This window comes from Ciconia boyciana, chromosome 13, assembly GCF_034638445.1.
Source record: "Ciconia boyciana chromosome 13, ASM3463844v1, whole genome shotgun sequence".
Taxonomy (NCBI): domain Eukaryota; kingdom Metazoa; phylum Chordata; class Aves; order Ciconiiformes; family Ciconiidae; genus Ciconia; species Ciconia boyciana.
In genome coordinates, this window is record NC_132946.1 from 6,117,115 (window position 1) to 6,141,879 (window position 24,765).

Here is a 24,765-nt window from a genome sequence, read left to right on the forward strand (position 1 = left end):
CCTGATGCTGAGCCCCGAGCTCTCTGTGGTCGTAAGTTTTGCATATGTAATTAGGGCTGGATTGCTTATTGTTTTTCTCCTGAGTGAAAAATATAGTTTCTGTCAATGGATTTATTAGGGGAATTAGTTGCCAGGTGCTAAAAGACAGATGACAAAGGAAATCCAAAATCTGAAGGATAAGTGTGAAGGAGGTCTAAGCTGGGAGATGGTGCTGGAACAGAAGTTTGAGTATTCTCTAGGTAGTTTGTCTCTGCTTGCACTTCATAATAAATCATTTTCTGAGGGGTTTAGAAACAAGTAACATATGTCATTTATCTATCTGTGCATTGTCTTGATAGCTGAATTAGGGATACAGATTCCCATAAGTCGGGGAGCCTGGGAATGGTAGAGTCTGGGTAAGAAGTTTTCATGTCTGTAGAGTTATGAGGTACTTTCTTGTGAGTTCCTTCCCAAGCAAGGCCAGAGGCAAAAGTATTCTTAATTGTTCCTTCCACCAGACCTACCTGAGCAGCTTGAGCCAGAAGTGTATATTGGAAAGTGCTGGAAATATTCCCCAGTCTTTTGGATTCAATGTGCCTGTGTCAGAATTGTCCTGGACAAGACAGCATAATGCTGTGGTTCAATTCTTCTCGGGAGGAATCGAAGCTAAATGAGGTTGAACTGTCAATACTGAATCTCGGGTACCAGCAAGCTCATAATACCACACAGATAATTCTCTGCATCCTATTATCCATGGGGGACAGGTTGGGGAAGTATCTGGAAGAGAAGCAGAAGCTTTGCTTAGAAACAATCAACTTTCTGTGCCTCATCTACCTTGGAGAAAACGTTGGGAAAGGCAAAAGGGATTGCAAAGGGAAGCAGGGTTAACCGAGGTTTTGACATTCAACACATGAAGAGTTGTGCTTCACGTCCGTATCCTGAGAAAGGTCTGAACTGTGCAGACCACCATGATTTCCCCCTCCTCCCTTTGCTGTTCGTGTGTCCCCCTTATTAGTACTGGAGGAACTAATGCCTTTTCTCTTCTGCAGCTGGAGGTGGAGATGAAGGTCCTGAAGTCTCAAGAGTGCACAGCTGAGCAAAGTACCGTCATCACCAAGGAGGAGGTTGACATGCTCAGGTAGGCAAAGCAAGGGGAAGACTGAGAAGAATCTACTATTTTCAGTGGAACTAATGAGAAGGGATGTGCCCAGGGCAGTTTCACTGCCTGCTCTGGTTATTGCCATCTTGTGGTAGAGCACCACATACAAGACCTCACCATGCTACAACGCAAGAAAAAGTATATGTGTATAGACGGTGCTATGTACCTAGGCTGCCTGCTATTCAGGGAACAGCATGGTAGCATTGATCAGAACATGTTTTCCTTGTATTTCTGAAGTAGGATGTTCTTTTCCCGAGCACGCTTTTTACTTTCCCGTCAGCTTTTACAGACAAGAGAAATCCATGAAGCATTAACAGAAAGCCTCAGCCCCTGATCTTTCCTGCATTTAGATATTTTATAAGCTTTTCTATCTTTTGGGAGGCTGCAGGCTCTTTTCTTTGAATGTTTGGAGTCTCTTGCACTCAGTTAATTTATAAGACTGGCTCCTGCATCACTATTCCCCTGTTGACTTTCTTTCCTGTGGAAACAGCATTGCTGTTTGTTTCTTATTTTGACCAAATCTTGACTGTAAATACAGGATCTGTTGGCATGTGTGTAAAGAGGTTTAGAATACAGCTTTTGTAATACTGATGTGCGTGTAGCACTGGAGATAAAAGAGGGATATTTCCCCTCGTGCATTGCTGCAGATGGCAGAGGGGTACCTGTTGTGATTCAGTGAAAGCGAAGTTACAAAACAGCATTTCAGCAGAAGATACGTGGGAACTTAAAAAAGGTACAGTGAAGCTAGACAACCTTTCCATGTATTTATTAAAGCATTTACAGCTTCCATTCCAAAGCAGGTGACACAATAAATACTGAGCACAGAAAAGTTCATCTGTTTCTGACTGTTTAATAAAGTTCCTTTTATTTAAGCTGAGCAAATCAGATCTTGACAGGCTGAGTTTTTTTATTCTCAGCTGATGTAAGACTTTGGCTGGAGTTTCATTTCTTAATTCTTTTATATCTTCAGCTCCATCACTATAAAGCGTTACTGCCTCTTAGGACTGAAAGCAAGATTTTGCAGCAAGCAGAATCTTGCAGAAAGCAGAAATTACTGGCCTGTACGTTATGACTTTGCTCTTGTGCTTTGCCTCTGGAGCTTGTTTTACAGCTTTGAAAGCCCAGCTCCATAGTAGAGGGGAGGTGTTTGAAAATAACACATATTCAGCTAAGCTGTTCCAATACGTTTTAGAGCTGTACACCTAATCTTAAAGACTTGCTCCTGGAGTGTAGTTCCCTCAAGGTGACAGTGTAATAGTTCTGAAGACCCAAGGCATACATCTCCCTTTTTTTATTCTATCATATGTTTGAGTTCTGGTAGAGGATAGTACGCTATGGCTTCCCTTTATCCAGGGGGATAAACCTGTCTCCATCTGCTTTTGCGTATTGTGGATGTTTGTTTGACCTGAGCTCATTCAGGTTTTTCCTTTGCTAAGGCACACTAGACCCTCTGAAACCTGATGTTTATACTGCTGCAGAAGTATTCAGCACCTCCTCAGCAACATTAAACCCGTCACTCCTGGTTAATATTATGCCTCTCTATCAGTAAAGCCAGCATTCTGTTTGCTGTCTTCTGGGAGCTGAAGGTTTGCGGAGTATTTCTACAGTACCTCCTCGGTCTCTCCCTCCCTGGCTTGGTGTGGGCTGCAGCACCCTTTCATGTAGGAGATGTTCAGTCTCTTTATTTTCACCTCCAGGACTCATTATTCGGTGTTTATCTTCCCTGAGCAGCATTTGCCATCTGTTAACTGAGCAGCTTCAGGAACAGCGTGTGTAGGGGGAAACAGCTGGATTGCACATAGGCCAGGACCACTTCATATTGTGGAAGGCTTGTGGCAGTGGGGACAGAGATGTCTGGCTTTGCCCTGAATTAAAACCTATTTCCTGGGCAGGGACAAGTGCAGCTTGCAAGTACCTGCTTGTTATGGGATTGTGGTGTTAGGTTCTGCTCAAAGGTAGCCCTAAAACCCTCTAGGTAACGTTTTTTTCCTCTCTCTTTTTTGTTTTTAAAGAATTTGCTTTGACTACTAATCTCATCTCTCTCCTTTCATGAAATTGTGTCAAAGCCGCCACACAAAGTATGACAAACACAGGCCTATTCCCAGTAAAGCCGTCGATGGTGCGGAGCTATTCTCCAGTGATGAGCCATATGCTGAAAGCTGTTTCAGCAAAGAGGCTAAGCTTCTCCAGTTGTTTCCTGGTGATATTTTTGTCTTTTCTTCTCTTTCCCATTTCAGTACTGTATGCTCCTGAGGCACAGAGGCCACAGTCCCAGGATCTAATTCCAGGCTGTTTTTTCTGTTGCTTTTTATTGAACCACTTTTTGTGTCACGGCTGATTTAAATACTTGTCCCAGGCCCTGATGCTAGTCTTTTAGCTACAAAGCTGTTCCAAAAAGCATGGATTTGTTTGGTTTTAATCACCCTTTTCACTGCTCAGCTCTAACAGTAGATGACTTGGTGCAAAGTGTTCTCTTTCTTCTGGAGCTCTCTGTTGGAGAGCTGGTAAGCCAGTCCCTGCTCCTTTTTCCTTACTGTTGGCTACTGTTGCTGCTTCAGGTGTCTTCTCAGGCTCTCGAGCACTCCATTCAGCATTGCAGAATCAACTCCATAAAGATTTTTTTCTTATGTTTCTACACTTAAGCAGTCAAAGGATATGGTTGGGCCTTATTTTGTGTTTTCTGGTGTTTTCTGTGCATTGCACAAGAAACTGGGCCAAGTTCTTTCTTCATAGAAGAGGCTCCTTCTCAAAGGAGTGCAAGATAAATCACTATCTTCCTCCAGGCTTTTTAGGGTTCAGGAGTAATGTGCTGTGGTCCACGCCAGAACACTCCTTGTGGCTCGGCTGGATGTGTCCTCTCCGTACAGCAGAGGTGAATTGGGTAGCTGTGGTTAAAGAGCAGAAGGGAGGAGAACAGAGGTTAATATGGGAAGGGATTGGGTCTGCTGTGCTCGTCCTCCTCCCGTGTCCTTGTGGGCCTCAACAGGACTGGTTTACTCAATTTTACGTAGCTGCTAAGGAGGAACGAGCAACACGAGCTCCACTGTTACTCCTTCCTTCTACAGACTGCTGCCAGAAGTTAATTCTGGCAGAAAACGGGGGGAAGAATGCAAACTTTCAAATTGGAAAGTGGGGAGAGAAATGCCACAGCTTATGAGAGAGTTACTTCCATTTCTGTAGCTTATTGTGGTCTTTGAAATCCCATTAAGCTACAGTACAATGCGTCTGCTCTTCTGGACTGAGCCTAGCCTCTCCAGTTAGGTGCTGTCATGAAGGAATGTGAAAAATAGAGGAAAACCAGCAGAAGCCAGCAAGGGGAGTCTGCAGAGAAGGAACAGACTGTGAGCCTCCAGGCATTTACATATACACCCCGTGGTTAGAAGCTAAATTCTGAAAACAAAAGCAGGAGAGACATAAAGGAGAAAAAAAATCCATATTAAACCTTTGAATCTGTATTCACCTCCTGTGAGTGAATGAGAGCTTTTAAAAATATATCTTTTGTCTCATTTTTCTTTAGTATGGAAAGTAAATTTTCAGTGAGAAACTTGAAAGACTTTATCAGTTTTTCCTCCTCCTCTTGAGAACAAAGTGCTCTTTCGTCAGACCTTTTATAACTTTAAATGTGAAACTCTCTCCCAGCATCATCGTTTCTGTCGAGACAATAAAAGCCGGTGCTAATGCTGCCATTTCTCACACTTCTTGCTGCTCCCTCTGAAATCATATTTGTTTATATTCTGCAGATCTTATGAAAAGAAAAAGTGGTCAAACTGTTGAGTTCATGCACTGTGGGGTATAGCAAAGCAGAGACCATTTAGGCATTAGTACCTTTTAGAGGGAAGGTGATAACTGTGCAGAAACTAGTATTTCAGAACCTATAAATAAAAGTAATATATTTAAAAAGAACTTCACTAAAGACTTAAGTGGCAACAGCTGAAGGACCTTTTCAGCTGGAACAAATCTGAACTTTTCCTTTCTGCTGTCAAACTGCAACCCCAGTAAATCCTAAATGTTTTCTGTGGATTTAGTGACTGGGTAGAGTTACAGTAATTCAAAAGAAATTCATGTCCTTGCCAATGCCTATTAGTCACACTTGCTGGAATTCTGTCTGCTCCGCTCCTAACACCGTCTCAGTGCCATCTGGATCCCTTAATAGCGTCTTCCCAACACATACATTTTCTGCTCCATTCAATAGTTTCCTGTTCAGCAATAGCTTTTCCACATGGCCATGTCCTCTTTGCAGATGAGGCCTCCGTGAGACATGTCCTCATCGGCGATATCCACGCTGCTCTGTAACACATCTGAGAATGCTGAAAATGAATAAGAGAAAGATAAAGGGGTGATGGTGGGGAGTTGTCACTGGTTAACTCCACTGAAAAGCTCTGGACTGAGAGAGACTTTTGGAAGTGCCTAGATGCTGTTGAAAATCAAACAGATTCACCCCTTCTTCCTTTCTAAAATAGAAGCAGCCTGGCCTTTCTAGCAGCCGTCGCTCACCATCTAAGCACTTTTTAGATAGACTGAATGCACATGGTGGGATGTCTCCTGCTTCTCACAAGTGTCATTTCAGGAGACCTGAGGCTGTAGGCTTGTTTTGTTTTGTTTTGTTTTTTCTTGCTCCCTTTTCTAATTTGGGACAGTGAAACATGCAGTGGAGGCAATATAAAGCTTAGTTTTCAAAAGTGGGAAAATCCACAAGGCTGAGCAAATGCCAATGTATCTTTATTCTTGCACTAAATTTGATCTTATGAAAGGCTGCAGAGAAGGCTTGAATTTACTTTGTGCCTGTGGAGCCTTCCACTCTGGGTTAAGCTGTCTACATGTGATGCAGGAAAAGTCTTCCAGAAATGCAAGAGATCTTTGGCAGAGTTTAAATATGTTCATGTTTTCAAACCCCTGTATGGAGAAGTTGGTAAATTTTCCAGAAATTAATCCAAATTATTTTTCCATGTATCACAAAACTTGAGAACGGTGTCAGTATTTCAGAAAGTAACTGATGTTTCTTCCTCCCTTGTGCTGCAAGACTGCTTTTAAAATGGGCACCAGGATTCACTCCGGGCCAGACATTATGTTGATAGATGGTTCTGCTGTACCCAGATGTTTCTGTACTCTGCTTTTTGTGGTTCTCACATGAATTTATCTTGGATTGTTCTCCCTACCTGAAAGTAACTCCCATATGTAACAAGTTGAGGCATGCAAATTCGTGATAAAATAGCATCACATATCTTGTGCAGATGTCCCTGGACAGAGAGCGCACAAGGTGCATGCAGACTAAGGCTGCCTTTGTGGGTGCTGGTGCATCCAGAAGCAGTACACAGTTGGCCCTGTACCTGAATTTAGGTAAATGAAAAAATTCAAGTGCCAAGCAAGTAAATATTTTTTCAATATTTGCCTGCTGTATCTTAACCACCAGCTGCAAATACTTTGCTGTGTTTATATATAGATAGGATTTCCCTTGCTTCTCTCTCTTTGCCATTGGGAAGAGCTCCCCAGGGCTGGAAAGCAAAGCTAGAATAGCACAAACTGTTTGCTAATGGTTCTTAATGCTTTCCCACTGGAGATCCAGGACACTTAACAGTGTTAAAAATAGGTTAGAAGAGGGATAAGTAGTGAAAGCGCTAGTCAGTCCTAAAAACCTCTCTGGTACAAAGAGGTTACAGCAATGTTCCCGGTCCTCAGCGCAGAGGAAGCAGCAAGTTTTGTCTGAAGGAGAGCAGAGCCGAGGCAGCGTGGAGGGGAGCTCCGTGCACCTCGGTGGGCTGACCTTCCCCCGGCACGCAGCGGGAAGCCCCACGCCGTGTCTGGAAAGAAGGATGTCCCGATGATACCTCGATAGCCGGGGTACTGGGAAGGAGCAGGCATCCGAGAGATGAGCCCAAGGGCAAGCTCATGGGGGAGAGGCTGTGAACTTCAGCCGCGCTCGCGGGCGCTCTTGTGCGTGCTGCTGGTCACAAAATACGCGGTCTGGGTATGTCTGCTGCCTGACTGCGAGCACCCCGGGCTTTGAATCACCGCTCTTTCTTCAGTGGGGCACAAACAGATTATTAAGTCTTAAAATTGCAGGTGAAGTAGCACAAAAATATAATGACTTAAACCTACCCGTGTTACAACTCACTTGCATCTCGGATCTTTGTGTTTTCTGGTGACTGCTATGAATGATTTTTAAAGGGCATCTAAGAGGCCTGAGCTTAAACCTCCACATGAAGAGAAGTTCTGCAGGCAGATAATGGCAACACCACAGCTTATTTGGGAGGCTGGATGGGGAGAAATTTGTTCTAAATTAAAATTCAGCATGTCAAGTATGGAGAAAGTACTGATGAGAGTCCTGTGTCTGGCTCTGACCTTTCAGTAGCTGCTGTGCTGTTGTTCCTCGGAAAAAAATGTTGCTGCTCTTGTGGCCTGTTCTGCAATCCATTTAGAAACATGCCATTAAAAGCATTAATTCCATTTTGAATTTCCATTTTTTCCGACCTTTTCAGTCTCCTGCTTCTTCAGCATCCTTCATCCCTGCTAGCTTTGTGTCTCTTCTGGAAATTATTGATGATCTTTTTTAATGGCCTAGACAATGCTAAAAGCCGCTCCTCGGCATTTTAGAAGCTTCCAAGAGTGAAAAAAGATGATACTTTATAATATCTGAAAATTACCAGCAGGGGTCAGGCTTACAAATAATTTAAGTGATTCAAGCTGCATATTTATAAAGGAGACATTTCTGTGCTGAACATGTTGTAGATCAACCAGCTTCTATGGAAAAGTCTGTAACTCTTGCCTAGTGAATAGGAGAGATGACTTCTTCATTGTACCTGAAATTTCTGTTGCATAATTTTGGGATATTGGCAGATGGGTGCATTGTTCATTGTCACGGTGCAAGGATTTTCAGCTTAATTTAGATCATTTAAAAGTGAGTATTATCAAGCAAGATAATTAATTTTTTAAAAATATTCTGGAAAAGGATCCTGAGAAAATTGAATGCAAAGATCAGTGTTAATATGCATTAGTTGCGCAGTTAATCCCAGGAAGTTAACATGCGACAGGTGAGGTTCTTGAAGCAGCATTAAGGTTTTTGTACTCTGTACTTAAATGCAAGCAAAAATGTTATATCGAACGTTTTATAATAATATCTCCTGCCTAACAGTTTTGATAGAGTTCTCTGAAGGATTCAACGATCATTTGGCTAAGGCTGATATGGTTGATATAATATATTTGACCTTTCAAAAAGCTTTGAGCCAAAGGTCACAAAGAAACTTTACTCTGATGGAATAAGAAAGTAAGTTCTTTGTTGTATTAATAAGAATATAAAAATCACAGGGGGCTGGCTGTCCCAGTGTACTGTCTGCGGGGATGGCTGGTGGTGGATGACCATGCGAACAGGGCAAAGCTCCTGGGGTACTTTGCCAGAAGGCTCTCCTAGCTTCTAGTGCCTTGTCTTCAGGATTTCCTGAACCAGAAATAATATAATGTCTTTCTACTTTGTAAAGCTTGATGCATTTTTCTTCCATTAATTTGCTTATGTAATACAAAGTTAAAAAAGGGAAAATCAAAGAATAAATGTTGTTTTCACAATACCGACGGTCTTCAACTAGGTCCTAGAATGGTTTTTATTGGGAACTTGTTGTCCAACGCAGAGGAGTGTGTGAGTAGTGAGGTGAGAGAATTTGAGATAATATGAAATTATTCAGCTTATCAGACTGTTCAGAGTTTCAGAAGAATCTTATGATGCTGCTCGAGATGGGAAATGAAGTTGTACGTCAATAATTGCAAAGCCCATGCATATAAGAAAAAATGCCTTTACTTTTACTCCCACAATAGTGGGCTCTAAATGAGTGTTATCACTCAAGAAAGAGATCTGACATTATTGTGAAAAGTTTTCTAAAAATACCAGGTAAGTGCTCAGTAGTTAAAAAGACAAATAGAATACTAGGAATTATCAGAAAAGAAGATGAGAACAAAACAGAAAGCCTCATTATACCACTGAATACATCTGAGTGCTGTTTGTAGTTCTAGCTTTTCTCATAGCAAAAAGTCTATATAAAACTTGAAGAAGAACAAGGAAGGGCAATAAAGATGAGCAGAAATATGGAAAATCCTTGCTGTGAGGAAAGACTAAATTGATATTCTTCAGGAAATAATAGAGGCAGCCTGTAAAGTGGTATGGAGAGGGGAATATGGTACAATTATTCACAACTTTTCATAGCAGAACTAACAGGTACTCAGTGAAATAATCACATGTGAAGTATAAAACAAAATGAACTGATTTTTCATACAGCACATAATTAAATTGTGGAACTTACTGCCAAGGAGTGTTGTGAGGAGGCCAAAAGTATAAATCAGATCAAAAAGAGATTTGATGCACTCATGGAGATTTTAGCTGTTGGTGGTTACTAAATATGACGGTCTAGACTCAGTCTGTGGTTCAGGAATTACCTAAGTTGGATCTGCTTTATATTCAAGTTGTATATTTTTAATATACTATTACAAATTATATTTTCTTCATACAAACTTGTATCTTTTAGTCATATGTTTTAACTGCCTCAGTAGTGTAGCTTTGTGGTACTGGATACAGGAATAATCTGATACTGCTTTTGATTTCATCTTTTACTTGATTATTTGTGGTGGGACTGTGCAGAGACACAGTGTCTATTAACTTTCCCTTCTTCTCCAGGCTGAAAATTGAGGAGCTGGAAGCTGAACGCAGCAAGCTGGAAGAGGAGAACAGATCTCTGGAAATGAAACTGGAGAAGCTAACTCTGCAGGTAGGAAATGTGGAGGTCCGGAGCAGCTGGATAGCCTGACATGGTCCATTCGCCATAGCTGTTCAAACAGATGTGCCAGAATGCTCACAGCACGCAACTTCACTTCCCTCAATCTGGGCAAGGCATTTTTCGGAAGCCTGTGCAAACTGCACCAACACACCTGTATCCCTGACCATGTTACTGGAGTGTTTTGATGTCACATGCAGTCACACAAATGCAGTTGTCTTTTTTGATGCCTTTGCCTAGAACCTCTTCTGTTTCTTCTTGGAGCCTTAAAAACTGTTCCATTTTAAATAACTCCACTACCATAAGTTGTCTGTCTCCAAATTCATTTGTGCTGAAGCGGGAGTGTAGACAGGGCTTAACAGCACAGAGCTGATATGAAAATTTGAGCTCCATTTGTACTGAAGATTCCACTGCTGCTATCGGCGATGGAGACAGAGACCACCAGTTTGTGGCCTCGTTAGGTAGTAGTTTTCCAAGTCAGGAAGCATCAGTGCTGTTGAGAGGATGACATGGCAGCATCTCCAGACCACGGACATGGAGAGCAGAAGGTGTGGATTCAGAAGGATGAAAGGGTGTGTTTCTTTTGCTGTGCTACTGTGGGTGTTTTACCTTTTCCTGAGGTAGTGCTGTCCTATATGGCAGAAGGTCTTCAGCTTTGCACTCTGGATGGATCTGTGAAGTCTCACCCTCCTCGAAGGAGGGCCAAGGGCACTTGCAGCAGTTGAGTGGACTGTCTATTCAGCTTGCTGTCATTCTGGGAACAGCCTTCCTGTGCCCTGGAGGGACATGGGAGTTGCTTCAAGGTTTTATAGTGTTTCCTGTTTGAAAGGTGCTGGAGGAAACAGGAATCTGAGCCTGTTTGTTTAATCAAAGCCCATCCTGCTATGACCAGTGTTATCTCTCCCTTCTGTTCTCTCTGATATGCTGAACAATTCGGCATTGTAACGTTTCATTCTCTTAATTTTTCTTTCTTTCTCTCTTCTTTTATTCCATTTTCGTGTAAATTGCTTCTTGGTAGAAAACCTGCAGGTTTGAAATTACCCACATTTCAGACAGACCATTGATTTTATCTTGACACCTATTAGAGGCGAATCAAATATTTTTTTTTTTATTACCAATTCCTAGAGACAGGGGAAGTGACAGCTTTGATAAAGCAGGGAGCTAAGAGCTGCTGAGCATCTCTGCTGAGCCATGTTTAGTGTGAAACCTGTCACCCGGCTCGCCTTTAATTGGGTTTCAGTCATCAGAAGGAGATGAAAGGTTTGGGCTGGTGTTTGGATGTGTAGGTCTCCAACAAACACAACAGGAGCTTTGGTTTCAGAGCAGATTACAACTCACTCAGGTCACATTTAATCTGCCAGCCTTGTCTTACAATGGCTGCTGGCTTGCCAGGAAGGCCTGACCAGAGGAATTCCCTATTTTCTTTGTGATACCTGGAGGTGCTTTGCTTTCTTTGCTTATACTGCTCTTAAGGTGCCAAAACACCAAGCTTTTTAAATTGCACATTCAAAGAGGAAAGGTCCTAAGTCTTTGGTGTAGTCTTGCTAATTGTCTGCCTTCTGGTCCTTGGTAGAGGAGATCATCATCAGCTACTGTTTGGGTGGCTGAGTTTTCACAGTATAGAAAAGTAATGTGGTGATAGGAACAAGATGGGACCTTCATACCGTGGTAAAGCTACTATACAACAGTTGTACTGTTCCCCAACAAGGCTTTGAAAGCTCATCACAGGATCCCCATGATGTATCTCATTAATGGTGCTTGTTGTTTGAGTATGGTATTGTGCATGTCAGGGCTTTGTGGAGAGAGTGGAGGAGAACAGGAATGACCTGCAGATAGAGCAGAGTAAAAATTGTATGGGAAGGATGAGGTAACATGTAGGTATGGAAAAAGAGAAGGGAGGTGGTCAACTGGCTTAGCAGGTCTAGGAAAGAGAAATCCACAGTCCTCTCAATGGCTAGTTAGTGAGCTGAATTAAGGTAATCATGCTCTTACATCTGCTTTCCCAAGGCTGAGGACATCGCTTTAATTCTTTATTTAACAGGAGGTAGCTCCCCTTCCTTAGCTTCTCACTTTACTTGTGTCTTAGAAGACTGGCTGCCAAAAGCCACTTCTCCAAAGGAGGAAGAGCAGAGAGGAGACCATAAATATAGGAATATGTCAGCTGAATGCTAAAATGTCAGTATTGTTCAGTATGTGCCCAACTGAATGGTCAATATTTCCGAACTCCTCAGAAGGGAAAACTTAATCCTTCCCATTTTTTATTCACTTTGAGAATCAAATATCTTGACAGGCTAAGCTTAGAATGCCTTATTTTATAAACACATTGGAAGAAGGTTCCTTACAGTGGCAACCCACTAAGTTAAGGATAAGCTTAGAAATTCACCTCTTCTATCAGTGCTGAGCAAATACGCTGAAAATATTATTATACACTCAGATAAGGTCACTGAAATGTTGCTAGTTTGACATGTTATTTATTCCCATCTCTGAAATAAGTCACTGGGAAATGATGGGTTAAAATAACCTCTCTTTATCACAAAGGGAAAAAAAGGCAAGACAAACTTTATATATAGAAATTACAAGAAAATTTTACTGAACGGAAAGATGATTGAAATGACAAACATGGGAAAAGCATGTCATCAAATCAAATAAAGGTGTAAGAGAAAGTAGGGGGTGACATTAAACAAGGCAAGATGAGGGCAATTTCTGACAAATCTTTATCTGCAGTTCCTTTTTTAAAATAAAACCTCTGACTTTCTGGAATTGTATCTACTAAATGAAAGATACATAGAAGGCGTGTATTAAAGTTGTGAATTTGGAAGAGGAAGAGGCAGGATGTAGAAGTAAGGCTTTGACTGCTTTACACTGGACTGAAGTCTGCTGAGTTCACAAAGCTGTGTTCGGTGAATGAAATCTAAGGAGATACGGCTAATATTTGGTAATTAAAAATGTCAATGTTTGACTGTATTGATGTGTGGAAAGGAGTAGTTTTAAAAATGTTTGCTTCCTCTTGCATCCTTTTGTATCTGAGTACTGGCACATGAATTTTGCTCATTTCTGCTCTGGCTGCTGCTAACAATAGCCCACTTTGTGAACTACGGGACCCTGACGGACTGGCCAGAGGGTGAGCGAGCACATGGAAAGGTACTTTTGTGTTAGGTGTGTGATTCACGCTCCCTGAGCTCAATATTAGCAAATAAAGAAACTGAGATACTGATAGCTATCTGCAGCAGTGTATATAGCATCTGACATCTCTTTGTATTCCGTGCTTGTGTGGGGACAGCTTGAATTATGGCTGGAGGCGCTTTCCATCTCCACACACCCCTTCTTCCAAAACCCCTTGGCTCTTGACACCTAGCTGCAGGCTGCATTGATTTTCCTTCACTGGTATAAAGACTTTAGCATGGATATTACTCACTGGTCAGGTCTTTACTGCTAATAAAAACCTCAGATTACAAAAACAAAGAAATGTTGGAACTGTAGAGAAATGACACCTTGCTGGGGGTGCCTCCCCATCGCCCAGGACATTATCTTAATAAAAACATTTGAACTGTGGCTCAGGAGAGGGATCCAAATAATATATGTAAAGAGTGGGTTTAACCAGGCAATTTTATCTCCTCTCCTCTACCCTTCTTTCTTTCGATGAAGCAAAAAAGGCTTCCAGGAAAGCAAACGCTCTGTTACTGCTTGGCCTATGGTGAGCAGACTTGCTGAGATTTCAGTGCAAAGGTTTGGTTTGTTTAGTTATCCGAAACGATCTGGACCATCTTCCCGAGCTGCTGGTGGAAGAGTGCAACTCGATGCCAAGAACAAAAGAGACTGATCAAATCAGTGCTTTTTGGATAAAGTGGGAGGAAAGACTTGTGAGGAGTGTTCAATTAGCATTTCTTACTGCTAGGAGCCTTGTGTTTACAGGCAACCAGGCGGATGTGAAGTGTTCCTTATGCAAATGCTACTCTCCTGCTTTTCCTGCTCTCCTCTACTCTTGGAGCTGAAGGAGAAGAGATTCTTCAAGTTTGGCTGCTTCAAGGAAGATTGATTAAAATCAGCTGCAGTTTGGCTTAATTGGATCCATATGCTTGGAGAGGGAGCAGGACTAGTTAGAAGTCCTCGTAATTAGTTCACAGCTGGTTGGTGAGAAAAATGAAACTCCAGTTAGAGTTCAGATAAGTGGATCTGTACAGATAAAAGGCAGGGAGATGATTTTTTTTACACTGAGGTGGGTTGGGGCTTGAAAATCAGCTCTAGTCCCATAGCCAAGCTAGCAACCTAATCCCTTTGAGCATATGCATGTGCATTTATTTTGTGCATATAAAGAAAGAGTCTTTATTTTCTTGCTCGTTTCTCAGTTAAAGGAATCACCTGTGGATGCTGGCAGTCAAGGAAACCTGAACAAGATCACAGAAAGCTGGGAGAGGATCTCAGGGACTTGAGACCCTACAAGGGTGGTTTGGCAGTGTGAAAGGTTCATGGTTTGGCACAAACTCTGAACTGATCAACTTTCTGCGTGATGCCATTGGTCACAGTAATAACTAGTTGTGTTTAGCCCTTCTGCTGGTCAGTAATATAACAACACTCATAAAAAAGTAATATTATTCATACATATTGAAATAATTTATTTTTGCCCATTATCTCAAGGAGCTTGGAAAGAGTGGACTAGCTACATGGTATGGGGGCAGTCATCAGAAGACTTTCCCCAGCCAGAAGTTGGTATTTATGCTAAATTTTGCTGTTGGAATAGAAGGGACTGAATTCTCTATTACAGTGTCCACAAAGGAGCTGCCTGAGAAAAACATACTAAACATACTAATGAGGTCATGCTGACATGACTTTATTAATGTGTTTTGAGGTGTTCATTAATGTTACGTGCATTAGTTCCTTTCTAAATGTCTAACTTTGCTATCGTTATCGACTATTTTACAATTTAAGATATTAATCTGGTTAAATTAAATCTTGGTTTCTTCCAGGCTTTAAATTGATTATTTTTGCACAAATTAAAGCGTAAACGACTTGTCCACTTCAGTGGTAGTTGTGTTGTAGCTGTAATGATGTGAAGATAAGAAATAAGCAGGTTCTGCAAGCAGAAATATTATATTTTTTTAGTAAGAGTAGCTGATATAATTGGTAAAGTTCGATACAAATAGAGTGGGTGTCTGAGGATTTGTCCTATCTGTCTACTTTAAGTTATTTTAATGGGCCTGCCTAAGCTAGCATGGACTTGTAGTGGTTGGTCCCACCAAAGCAGGAGGCTCTGTGCAGGGGAGGCTCTGCAGGGAGAGTGGGTGGCTGCTGTCTGCTGTATGAAGTTCTCCAGGAGTCAAATGCCCATGGCTGATGAAGGTGCTGGGGCATCCGGAGTGCTCTCATGTTTGTTTTTTCCCTTATCTCTGCAGCCTTTGTGGCTGGACTAGTCTCCCTCTTATCCTAGCACTGTGTTTTGAGGGACTAACAAAACATCTGGGAGCTGTACTCCAAGCACAGATTCCTCTGTGTGGTGGACAGGGAACATTTCTCCTCTTTAAGCATTAATGACTCATTTTATAGGTAGGACTTTGGCGGCCAGGCAGTAACTAGCTTGGAGTTAAGAGCCCAAGGCAAAGTTGAGGTCATTTAACAGTCTAACTGTTCATTATGTGACCAGTGAAGAATAATGAATGAATCATTTACACTGTTATAAAACTTAAAGGGACATTGCCAACCTTTCAAGGTTCCCTAATTGACCTCTCAAATGCTCACGAGTCTTCTTTCTGGATTATCTCCATGCTTTCCCTTTCACGAACTTCCTGTCCTTTTTCCTTCATCTGTGCATGCTGTGGTCCACCTTAGCCTCTGTGGCACAGCTGGTCCTCATTGAAAACCTCAGGTGGTCAAGTTCAGCCCTATTTTAAAAAAAAAATAAAATAAAAAAAAGGCTTCTTTAAATGGGTTTGGGCAAACCACTTGGCATCTCTTCAGTCAGGTATAGCTTTTGGCAAGGCGTAGGAACAAATTTGTGTACTTCAGAGGGATTTAATTATGCAATAGAATAGCTGAAAACATACAGCAGGAGACCCAGTAAAAAGAAGATGAACTAAGCAGAGAAGTGCAGGTCCAGGTCTGCAAGAACGTCGTATCGTATCGTACTGCCCGGCTCATCCCAGTACATTGAGTTTCATGGGAGCATGTGGGAGTGGATGGGGAACAGAGCGATTTGTGATCCTTTCCACAGACTCCTGATTTTATCAGCAATAAGCTCATCTTTTAGAGGCAAAGGTTATCTTCTAAATTTCACAGGCTGCAACAAGTCTTTCGTGATGTAAGGAAGCGTGTATCTGCTCAAGTGTGTATGGGCAGAGACCATTCTGGGGGTCACTCCACAGTTTTGCTCAGAATACCAATGAACAACACATGATAAACATCTATGTTGCCTTGGTTAAATTTATACCATTTCTATTAATTATTGACCCAATAGCCCAAGTGTAGCACAGGCAATTCACTCAGGGATTGGCATCCCTAATTCTTAGCCTCATTTCAAAGGTATTTTCACGTACTGGCAGCTACCTTTATGCTTTCAGGAGTCTCCCCATGACCTAAATGCCTCTACTGCTCACTGTAAGCATGTAACCTAGATGTCATGGATATCCCATATCATTTATGACAGATCAGAGGTATGTGGTGCTTGTATAGAACATTGGAGAATATGCACACAGCAAGTTGGCTGTGATTGCAGCAAGGACGGAGTGAATCTGGTAGCGTGGGTAACAATAGCACTGGAGATGGTATGGCACAGGCAGTAACATGCCAGGGACAGGGAAGCACCGTGGAGTCACTGAGCATGTACTCTGGTGGTTAGCATGAGCAAAAACCTCTGCTGTTACACTTTCACTTCAATTATTGCTTGAGCTAGTTAGGTTAAACTGTGGTCGAACTGCTTTGCTGTGTAGGTTTCTCTAGTGTTCACAGTGAACTGCCAAGGGTATATGTTAAAGTGCTACCCAGATGAAGGCGAGGGAAAAGAACTTCCCCTATAATGTGCCCATAAATTGTGCTAAAAGGATTATATGTGTTATTTGGGAGAAAACACCGTGTATCTTGTGCCATGTGGATTTGGTACTGAAGAAGGTTCTAGAACCGGTGTAAATTGGAAGCAGTGTAGAACCTGCTGTGCTCCAAGCCTTGAGGACTACATGACACTGAATTAGCTGGGGCTACGCAAATATTTGTACATGTTAATTCTGAATACATTGCATTTATTAGAATTAACGGGAATTAGAAACATTCCGTGGGAGCAGAGAGGAGAAGTATAAACATGTCATTAAGTCGTAGATTTGTCATTAGGTGTTTCAAGGAGAAGCTGTTTCTTGGCCTCAGTGGCCCTGATAAATGTGATGTGCAAAGTGGATGTCGAATAAAACAAGGACATGCACAGTACAGACTTGCTAATGTTTGTTAACATCAGGGACCAGGAGTGCATGGATTCACATTTGTGCAGGGAAATTTTACCAACGTGCCCTTTAAAAAAGATTTTTTTTAAGGAATTTGTACATTGAATATTAAACACCTGAAGGTCTATAAATTTTACTGCTAGAGCTAATGCTGTATTGTTTGTTTCATGCAGCACCTTTCTCGAAGTTCTGCAGAAACTGATTAACATTTGCATAATACATTTAACACAAAAATCCATAATAAATTCATTAATGTACTTCTGCCACTATCCCTGAAAATATCAGCAGTTGTGTGGCATAACACAGCTCATTAGATGAGCAGAAGGGGAAGAAGGGTGAGCGCTGGATTTCCTGAACAGCTCGGAAACAGGGAAAGGTCAGTGCACTAAGCGTCAATACCTGAGCAGCAGCACGGAGAGCTCAGAGAAAGCAGGGAGGGAGCTGGGGCAGGGGAAATGTCCCGCTGGAAAGGGTCGCTGTACCAGTAGACATGAAGCATAAACTTTAAGAGGTGGCATCCATGCTAGAGTAGAAAAATCGGTGACGAGCACAAAATGCAGATGAGGATGCTGCTGCACTGAGGAGGAGGTTGCTCCTAGAGTGTGTGTATTCTGCAGGGGGCAAACGCCAAGAAATTGAAGTCCTGCGGCGGTACAAGAAAGCTGGCTTGAAATAAGCCTTTCTTTTCTGAACAAGTATTGCAGAATGAATGGTGAGGTTTCAAAAGTGGTGCAAGACTTAGTTGTGTGGCAGGGGGTCACTAAACTGCTAAATCCGGGGAATAGTCTCTGTGTGTGTACCACTTTCATGAATGGAAAGTACGGTGACAGAGGCATTGCTCTGTTAGTGTTCTTGTATGATCAAAAGAGCGAGGATGTAAGAAAATGAGTAATTTCCGCTACAATTACATGCTCAGACACACAGTTGTGTTTCTAAAATGCCCCACCCAACATATGATGCTAGCTGATGAAGCAGTAGTAAGTAGCAACTACAGAAGGCTCCTGTGCAAGAAGAGCATTTCGCTGATTCCCCAGCATCATCCTGCAGGTGAAAGCCAAGGCTAAGGAGACAAACACAACCATTTTAAAAAGAGACTTCACTTTTAAGCTCCTCTAATCTTATTTATCACACAGCAAAGAAAAAGCAAAGTTTCAGGAAACAGTAAGAGTGACTGTCCCTTTATAGTTTTCTGGTTTTTCTCTGTAGTCATTTGATGGCACAAATTAGTTTTCAATTGTTCTTTCTTCATTTTCTGTTATTCTTCTGCTGCTTTGAATTCTGCTACAATGTCACAGAAACAAAACAAAAATGTCATTTAGACCCATATAGGTTTGTTTACTGAAGCTTTGTGCTTTTTCTCAGATTTCTATGAATACCACGTCCGTAAGTTACAGCTCTCTCCATATTTGGCTTTTAGCTTTTCATTACTTGTTATCATTTCAGCCTTTGTTTGATGACCCAATTATTTTTGAATTTTTGATTAAAACAAAGTAATAGGTCACAGTTCCATGCTGTCCTTGTCTTTGCCACTTCTGTTGTGGTCAGGCTTTTTGACACTGGTCTATGTAAAGTGAAAGTTTTCAGTAATATCCTGCAACAGTTTTATCCTTCTGATAAGGAGACTCTGGTTATGGTGCAGGATTTTTCCTCTACTATTTGGTATGTGGACAACTCGACACCGTCTCTAAGAGACAGAAGACCAGGATGTGTTACCCAGATTATGGAAAAGAGATGAAACCAGAGTTTAGCCAGTTTTTTTGGTGTGTGTGTGATGGGGAGAACAGGAAAATCTGCCTGTTTCTTGTCATAATGATGAAGTTGTAAAGATGCTAAAATACACGTGAGAAGATGGGGAGATACTCTGAGCTGAGCCTCTGATGGAGATGGCAGTGTGCTCCGGAGAAATACGTGTTCTTTGTGTGACCTCTCTCAGGGCAACTCAAGCGTGTGAGATGTTGATATGTTATCTTACATATCCCAGAACCCTTCCCTTTGATCAGACCAACCTACCACCTATTTGACACCCAGAGGCAGAGATCTACATAAAGAAAATGGGTTTTCCCTAAAGAATTTTATCAAATAGTAGAAGGGAAACTTGACGTGCCTTTCTCACTCAGATGCTTGGCATTGAGCAATTCGATCTGCAGTCCAGGCTTGCTAGGGATCGGAGCTCGTGATGTGCCTGGGGAGACCCAGGGGTGTAAGCAGGGAGAAGTAACACCCTGATGTCAGAGCATCTCTGCCAGCGCACCCCGAATGCAGTCGGATCATGATACGATCTCTTCCCAGTCTAAGTTGCCAAATTTGCCTCCATTTCCATTTGCTATTGTTTGATAATACTCAAGAGAGACACAGATGCAGACGAGTCAGAAAAAAGTAATTGTTTTTGACAGCTTTCCTACCTAGATCTGAAAGACAGGTAACAGTAGAATGGAAAACGATGCCTAATTTAGGTAGAAGGGCTGTTCTCTTTAAATGAGGATAGACAGTCAGGATGGCAGGATACGTGAAACACTGCAGAAAGAGCATCTTCTTTGTATCTTTTTTTAAAAATCAGTAGTGCCACATGAGGCGGTTCTGTGTGTACAAAGGAGGGGTGGTGTCTGTAAAGCCCAGTTGTGTTAAATAAAGATGGGAGGGTTCCCAGCTGATCCATCACATCTGTGGTTACCCAAGCATGGCGTTCGGCTCATAAGGAGCACTGCTGCTTCCCCTGATCAACATTTAAACCCCATGTATCTTAAATAATACAGAAGCTGTGCCTGTTCTTTGCATTTTTGGCAGGACATTTAAAATGAAATCAAAAGTCCCTGAAAACTATTGTGCATGTTGGACACAACGTAAGATGTTCAGTCGAGATTGTGACCTTTCAGAACAAAGACACTGCTTTTGAAAAGGGCTTCATTGTGCTTCTGGCTCGAGTAAGATGAAAAACTTGAAAAACCAGTAACATGAAGGCTGTGCAGCAACGATGAGCTGCACAGAGATCCTCTCGTGTATTTTTGGTTGTCTTCCAGCGGATACATCCTTTCTCTCTGTGCGATACTACCACAGTTGCAATCAGTAGTAATTACAGAAATTTTCTCATTTTTATGAGTAGGGGGATGTGAAAAGCTGTTGGCAGGGCAGTCTCTGCAAGGGACCTCAGCTGTGGAGTTGCTTTCCCTCTAGATCCATCACAGAGTTGCTGACCTTAAGGTTATTTCCCTAGGAGTCAGGGATTCCTCATAGGTTGATCTGTTGTTCATGCAAGAAGCAGCCTGTTTAGATATGTGCGAACTATTATGATTAATATTATCATGGTGGAGCAGCCTGAACATTTAAATACAACACCAGTGAATTTAATTTTATATATATATATATATATGTTTGCAGACAATTATTAGAATGCATACAGTTGTATTTATATGTAGACGTGACTTGATATGTATGGGTGTAAAATAGGAAACATCACCCAGATTGTTGCAGCGGAATCAGGCTGGAGTGTGGTCAGAGGGACAGTAAAGGTGCCCGAATGGAGAGGGAAATACGTGCTCGGGAGGGAGAACAGATTGAGGGTGTGGGCTGGGAGCGCTTCCCCAGACATGCTGCAACCGTGGCAGTTGTCAGACTGTTCACTTAAGGTTCACAGAAGTTGAAATGAAGGAGGTGGCCATATCGTAGACATTCATTAGGATCCTCTTTAGGTGGATGGTGGGAAGGAACAGTGATTGTATAACGTATGGAATGGTTTCCTTGTGCTGCCTAGTGGCTATGCTGTGGTGGCACAGACACCAGCTTCTAGTTCCAAATAATTTGTGGATTGAATGTACAATGTCTTTTGGCTTTTCTGCTTTCCCAGAGTCTCTGATATCTTCTGAGCGTGATGCTGCTGTTGACACTAACCGCTTAGAAGATAGAGCTGAGTCGGCACCTGGAGATTTTTGTGTGGTCCGTTCTCTCAGGCATCCTAGAGAAAAAAATACTGGACGTACTGCAAAACAGACCTGTTGGTCAATTCACCAGTGTATTCCTCCTGAGCCTACCCTTTCATCCCCCCCACCTCAGCTCCTTGGGCTATTCTGTTCAACTTAAGGCTCTTTACTGATGTTGCATGCTTCCAGGGGATCAAAAAGATAGTCTGAGTCCTTTAGATATGTGTGAAAGTTAGAGATGATGCCCTTCTACCGATTTACTCGATAGCTTGAAAACTTGTTATTGGGCAAGGCTGCTTCTGAAGTATTTATTTCTTTAGGCAGTCAGATCAAGATAATGTTGAATTCACTGCTTGGAGCAGTTAACTCAAAGCCCTTCAGAATCCAGTAGGTTGCCCCATAGCCATTCCTCTTATTGTTTCAATTTATCCATGAATCTCTCTTATTCTTGTAAATTCTAAATGAAGAGATGACTCTCCCCATCTGAAAAGATTTCAGTGCTGCTTGAAGTCTCCTTGTGCTGGCAGAAAAAAACAGTTGAGCTTTGAGCTTGAACTGAGAGACAGATAAGATCACCAGGAGATTTCCACAGCAAATGCAGAATATATTCTTCTCTAATGGATTCTTAGTGCTGTCTGGCAAGTAATTGAATTGCTTGGGTAGGAAGGAAGAGGGGACTGGGTTGCTTTTTTTGTTGTGTTTGGTGGTTGGTTTTGTTTTTTTTTTTTAAAGCTCCCAAATTTTGTGAGGGTATGAAGTGAAAGGTGTTTTCTCTCCGTGACCCAGGATGTCTGTCAGACATAGGGGAAGCTAATTAAAATGTCACTATATGTACATGAGGGTGATGAGGCAGAAAGGACTGATTGCATCCTTGGTTCAAGGGACTTGTCTTTGTCTTTGCTTCTATCTACTCACTGTGAAATCTGCAAGTAATTCACGTTCTGGGAGTAGGAATGAGGCCCCTGGGTAAATCTGGCCTCTTTCTCTCTCTGGAGTAAAGCAGAAAATAAATTAAATCCATTCTTGCTCTACTGCAATTACTAAGGCAGTCTCACTCCAGCTGGGCAATAGCAAGGATGCTGTTTCCTGCTGTCCCATCGTAGTCGACGCTGCTACACTCTGTGTCGCCGGACCAAGTGCTAGGAGAGGTTAGCACTGGGTCATCTGGGAGGTTTCCACAGCTTTCCACAGCCTATCTGTTTCAGTGCATAGCATGTGAGGGGACAGAAGCAAAGCAGCATCCTCCTCTTTCACATCCTTTTGTTTAAAAGTACGAAGTATGTCCTGATAAGCCAAGGGAATGACGGAGAGAGATAATAGCACACCCTTTGGTATGTTCTTTGGAAACACTCGGATGGCAAAGAGGTGGTCCAAGCCATACAGCCTGCATCATTGAAAAACACTGAACAACAGCAGAAGGAAAAAAAAAAAAAAGGGATGATCATCAGGGAAATTGCTATAATGGTAAGATAATTAGAACGCAGAATGATTAACATTAGTCAGTGTGCTGCATTGGCAAAGACTATGCAAGTTGACATAATAGGCCTCTTCCATATCAAATGTGTGGTTTTTCAGCATTTGGTTTAACACTTTCATGTGACTTTAATAGAGTTCACAACTGAAACAGGCTTTCAGTTCTTGTGAAACGTTGCACATTACTTCTCTTCTCCTATGGCTCCTAGAAGGACCTCCTTGTTTTCCCTGTTGTGTCTACTGATTACTGAAGGATAAAAGCCACTCTCACCGTGGAGTCCTTCCACGTTGTTTTGAATGATAGCCAGACATGAACTCCTAAGGTGTACTCTTTCTGTTGTGACTGATGAAAATGGACTTCCCTAAAAAACTTCCCCACCTCTCTCAAGTGTTTCAGAAAATGGTTGTCTTCTCGAGAAAATATAAAGATTCAGGAGACCGGATACTGACATTTCTTCTAAAAAAGACTTTTATAAATGTCTAATGCATCAAAAGCACGTGCTTGTTTGTTATCTTTACACTAATGCTTGGAGAGTCCCCCAGCCAGCCCTCCTCTGTGGACCCCTAGTAAGTTCCTTTGTTTTGTCAAGACGAAACTGATGCAAGAAGCTAGATTTAGCACCGTGTTTAATCACTGGTTGTGTAGTCTGAGTGAGTTTGGAGCAAAACTTTGAATGCAGAATTACTTCAGTGAAACCCTCGTGGTCCCCTGTCTCTACCAGTTGTTGCAGACCGGTGAACATTTGTCCTCGTTGACTACTAGCAACGCCACTTGCTCATGGACCAGGTCATTTGACAATTTGTCTCACTCCATTTTCCCTGGTTGCTTCTGACTAGGCTTGTGGTATTTTTCCAGGATCTGCAATGGCTTTCCCCTTGCCATGCTTAGACATTGGCTGGTGGCTGTTGTCTGCTGTCTGTGTTGGGGCACTCGCGGTAGCACAAGCTTGGCTTTTCCCCCTGCCTCTGCATGCTGCGGAGATCCAGATCCCTGTTTGGCACGTCCTTCATTACAGCTGATAAAATCTGATGGTGCTTTGTGGCGGAAAATCCCCTGACCCTCAGGACTGCTTTTTTTCCTCTCACCTCTTTACTACATAAATAAAAAACATTTTTTCCTTAAAGAGTGGGAGAGCACACTGCCCAAATGCCCCCTCTCTGCTCCGGTGCACAGCGTGCAGGGGCCCTCCAGTCGCTGTAAGAAAGGGCCGTTGGGAAGGAATTGCAGTCACGCAGCTGTGCAGTGAATATGTAAAGAGTGTTTCGTGTGTTTTGTATTTTGTGGATTATTTTCTCTCTCCTTCTGACCCCACCTCAAATGAAATTCCTGCACTTCATCTGTTCCTCTGGGTTGGGCAATCAGCAGATACGATCGAGGTCTGTTAGGAGGCAGTGGTCTGGCATACAAAGTAGTCGCATTAGGACTGAGGAGCCAGGACTAATGGGGAACAAGGCTGGTTGCAGAAGACAGAGAAATATGGCAGAATAAGATTCATTAGGGATCAGATTCAATAACTGTAAAATGATGAGAAGTTTATGATCAAAGGCTTACTTCAAGCATTTTAATGACACAGTCATTTAATCCGTTTAAAGCAGATAGATAAGGAGTTAAGTGAAATCTACAGCAGTCGTCTTTCTGAGCTGTTTATGAACCTGTTACAGGCTACAGATCACTGTGAAAGGCACAGGATGGATGCCTGCTGTAGTAATTGAATAGTATATAATGGGCTACCAGTCTTTACAGGCTGATTTGCATGAGGTCAGTAAAACTTAATGCAAAGGCTTGTGGTTTGTCTTAGAAGCGTGCGTGGCTCCTTAGGTATTTTTAATGTGTATGTTACTAGCAAGAGTACTGAATGAGGGAAAGGGCAGAATTATTTTAAAACCTTTCTGTGCCAGGATATTTAATTCCCAGTGGGTGTATCTCCTCTGGAAGTAGCGTCAGTATAGGCTGTCGTAGTGACAAGATTCACACGGGCTCTGACGCTTGAACCATCGCGTCATCTGCCATAGGAATTATACATCTGAAAAGAACTGGTGGGATCAAGGGGGCACAGAGGTTGCTT

The 24,765-nt window shown here is 42.2% G+C and overlaps 1 protein-coding gene across 5 annotated transcripts in view; it reads left to right on the forward strand.

The window, feature by feature from the left end:
- The window catches only part of MAD1L1 (mitotic arrest deficient 1 like 1), a 378,641-nt gene that overhangs the window by 205,129 nt on the left and 148,747 nt on the right, over positions 1 to 24,765 (forward strand). For all 5 annotated transcript variants that reach the window (XM_072878170.1, XM_072878171.1, XM_072878172.1 and 2 more), the window contains 2 exons: positions 1,029 to 1,117; positions 9,795 to 9,885. In XM_072878170.1, the coding sequence (XP_072734271.1) occupies positions 1,029 to 1,117; positions 9,795 to 9,885 (180 nt within the window). The remainder of the gene's footprint in view (positions 1 to 1,028; positions 1,118 to 9,794; positions 9,886 to 24,765) is intronic.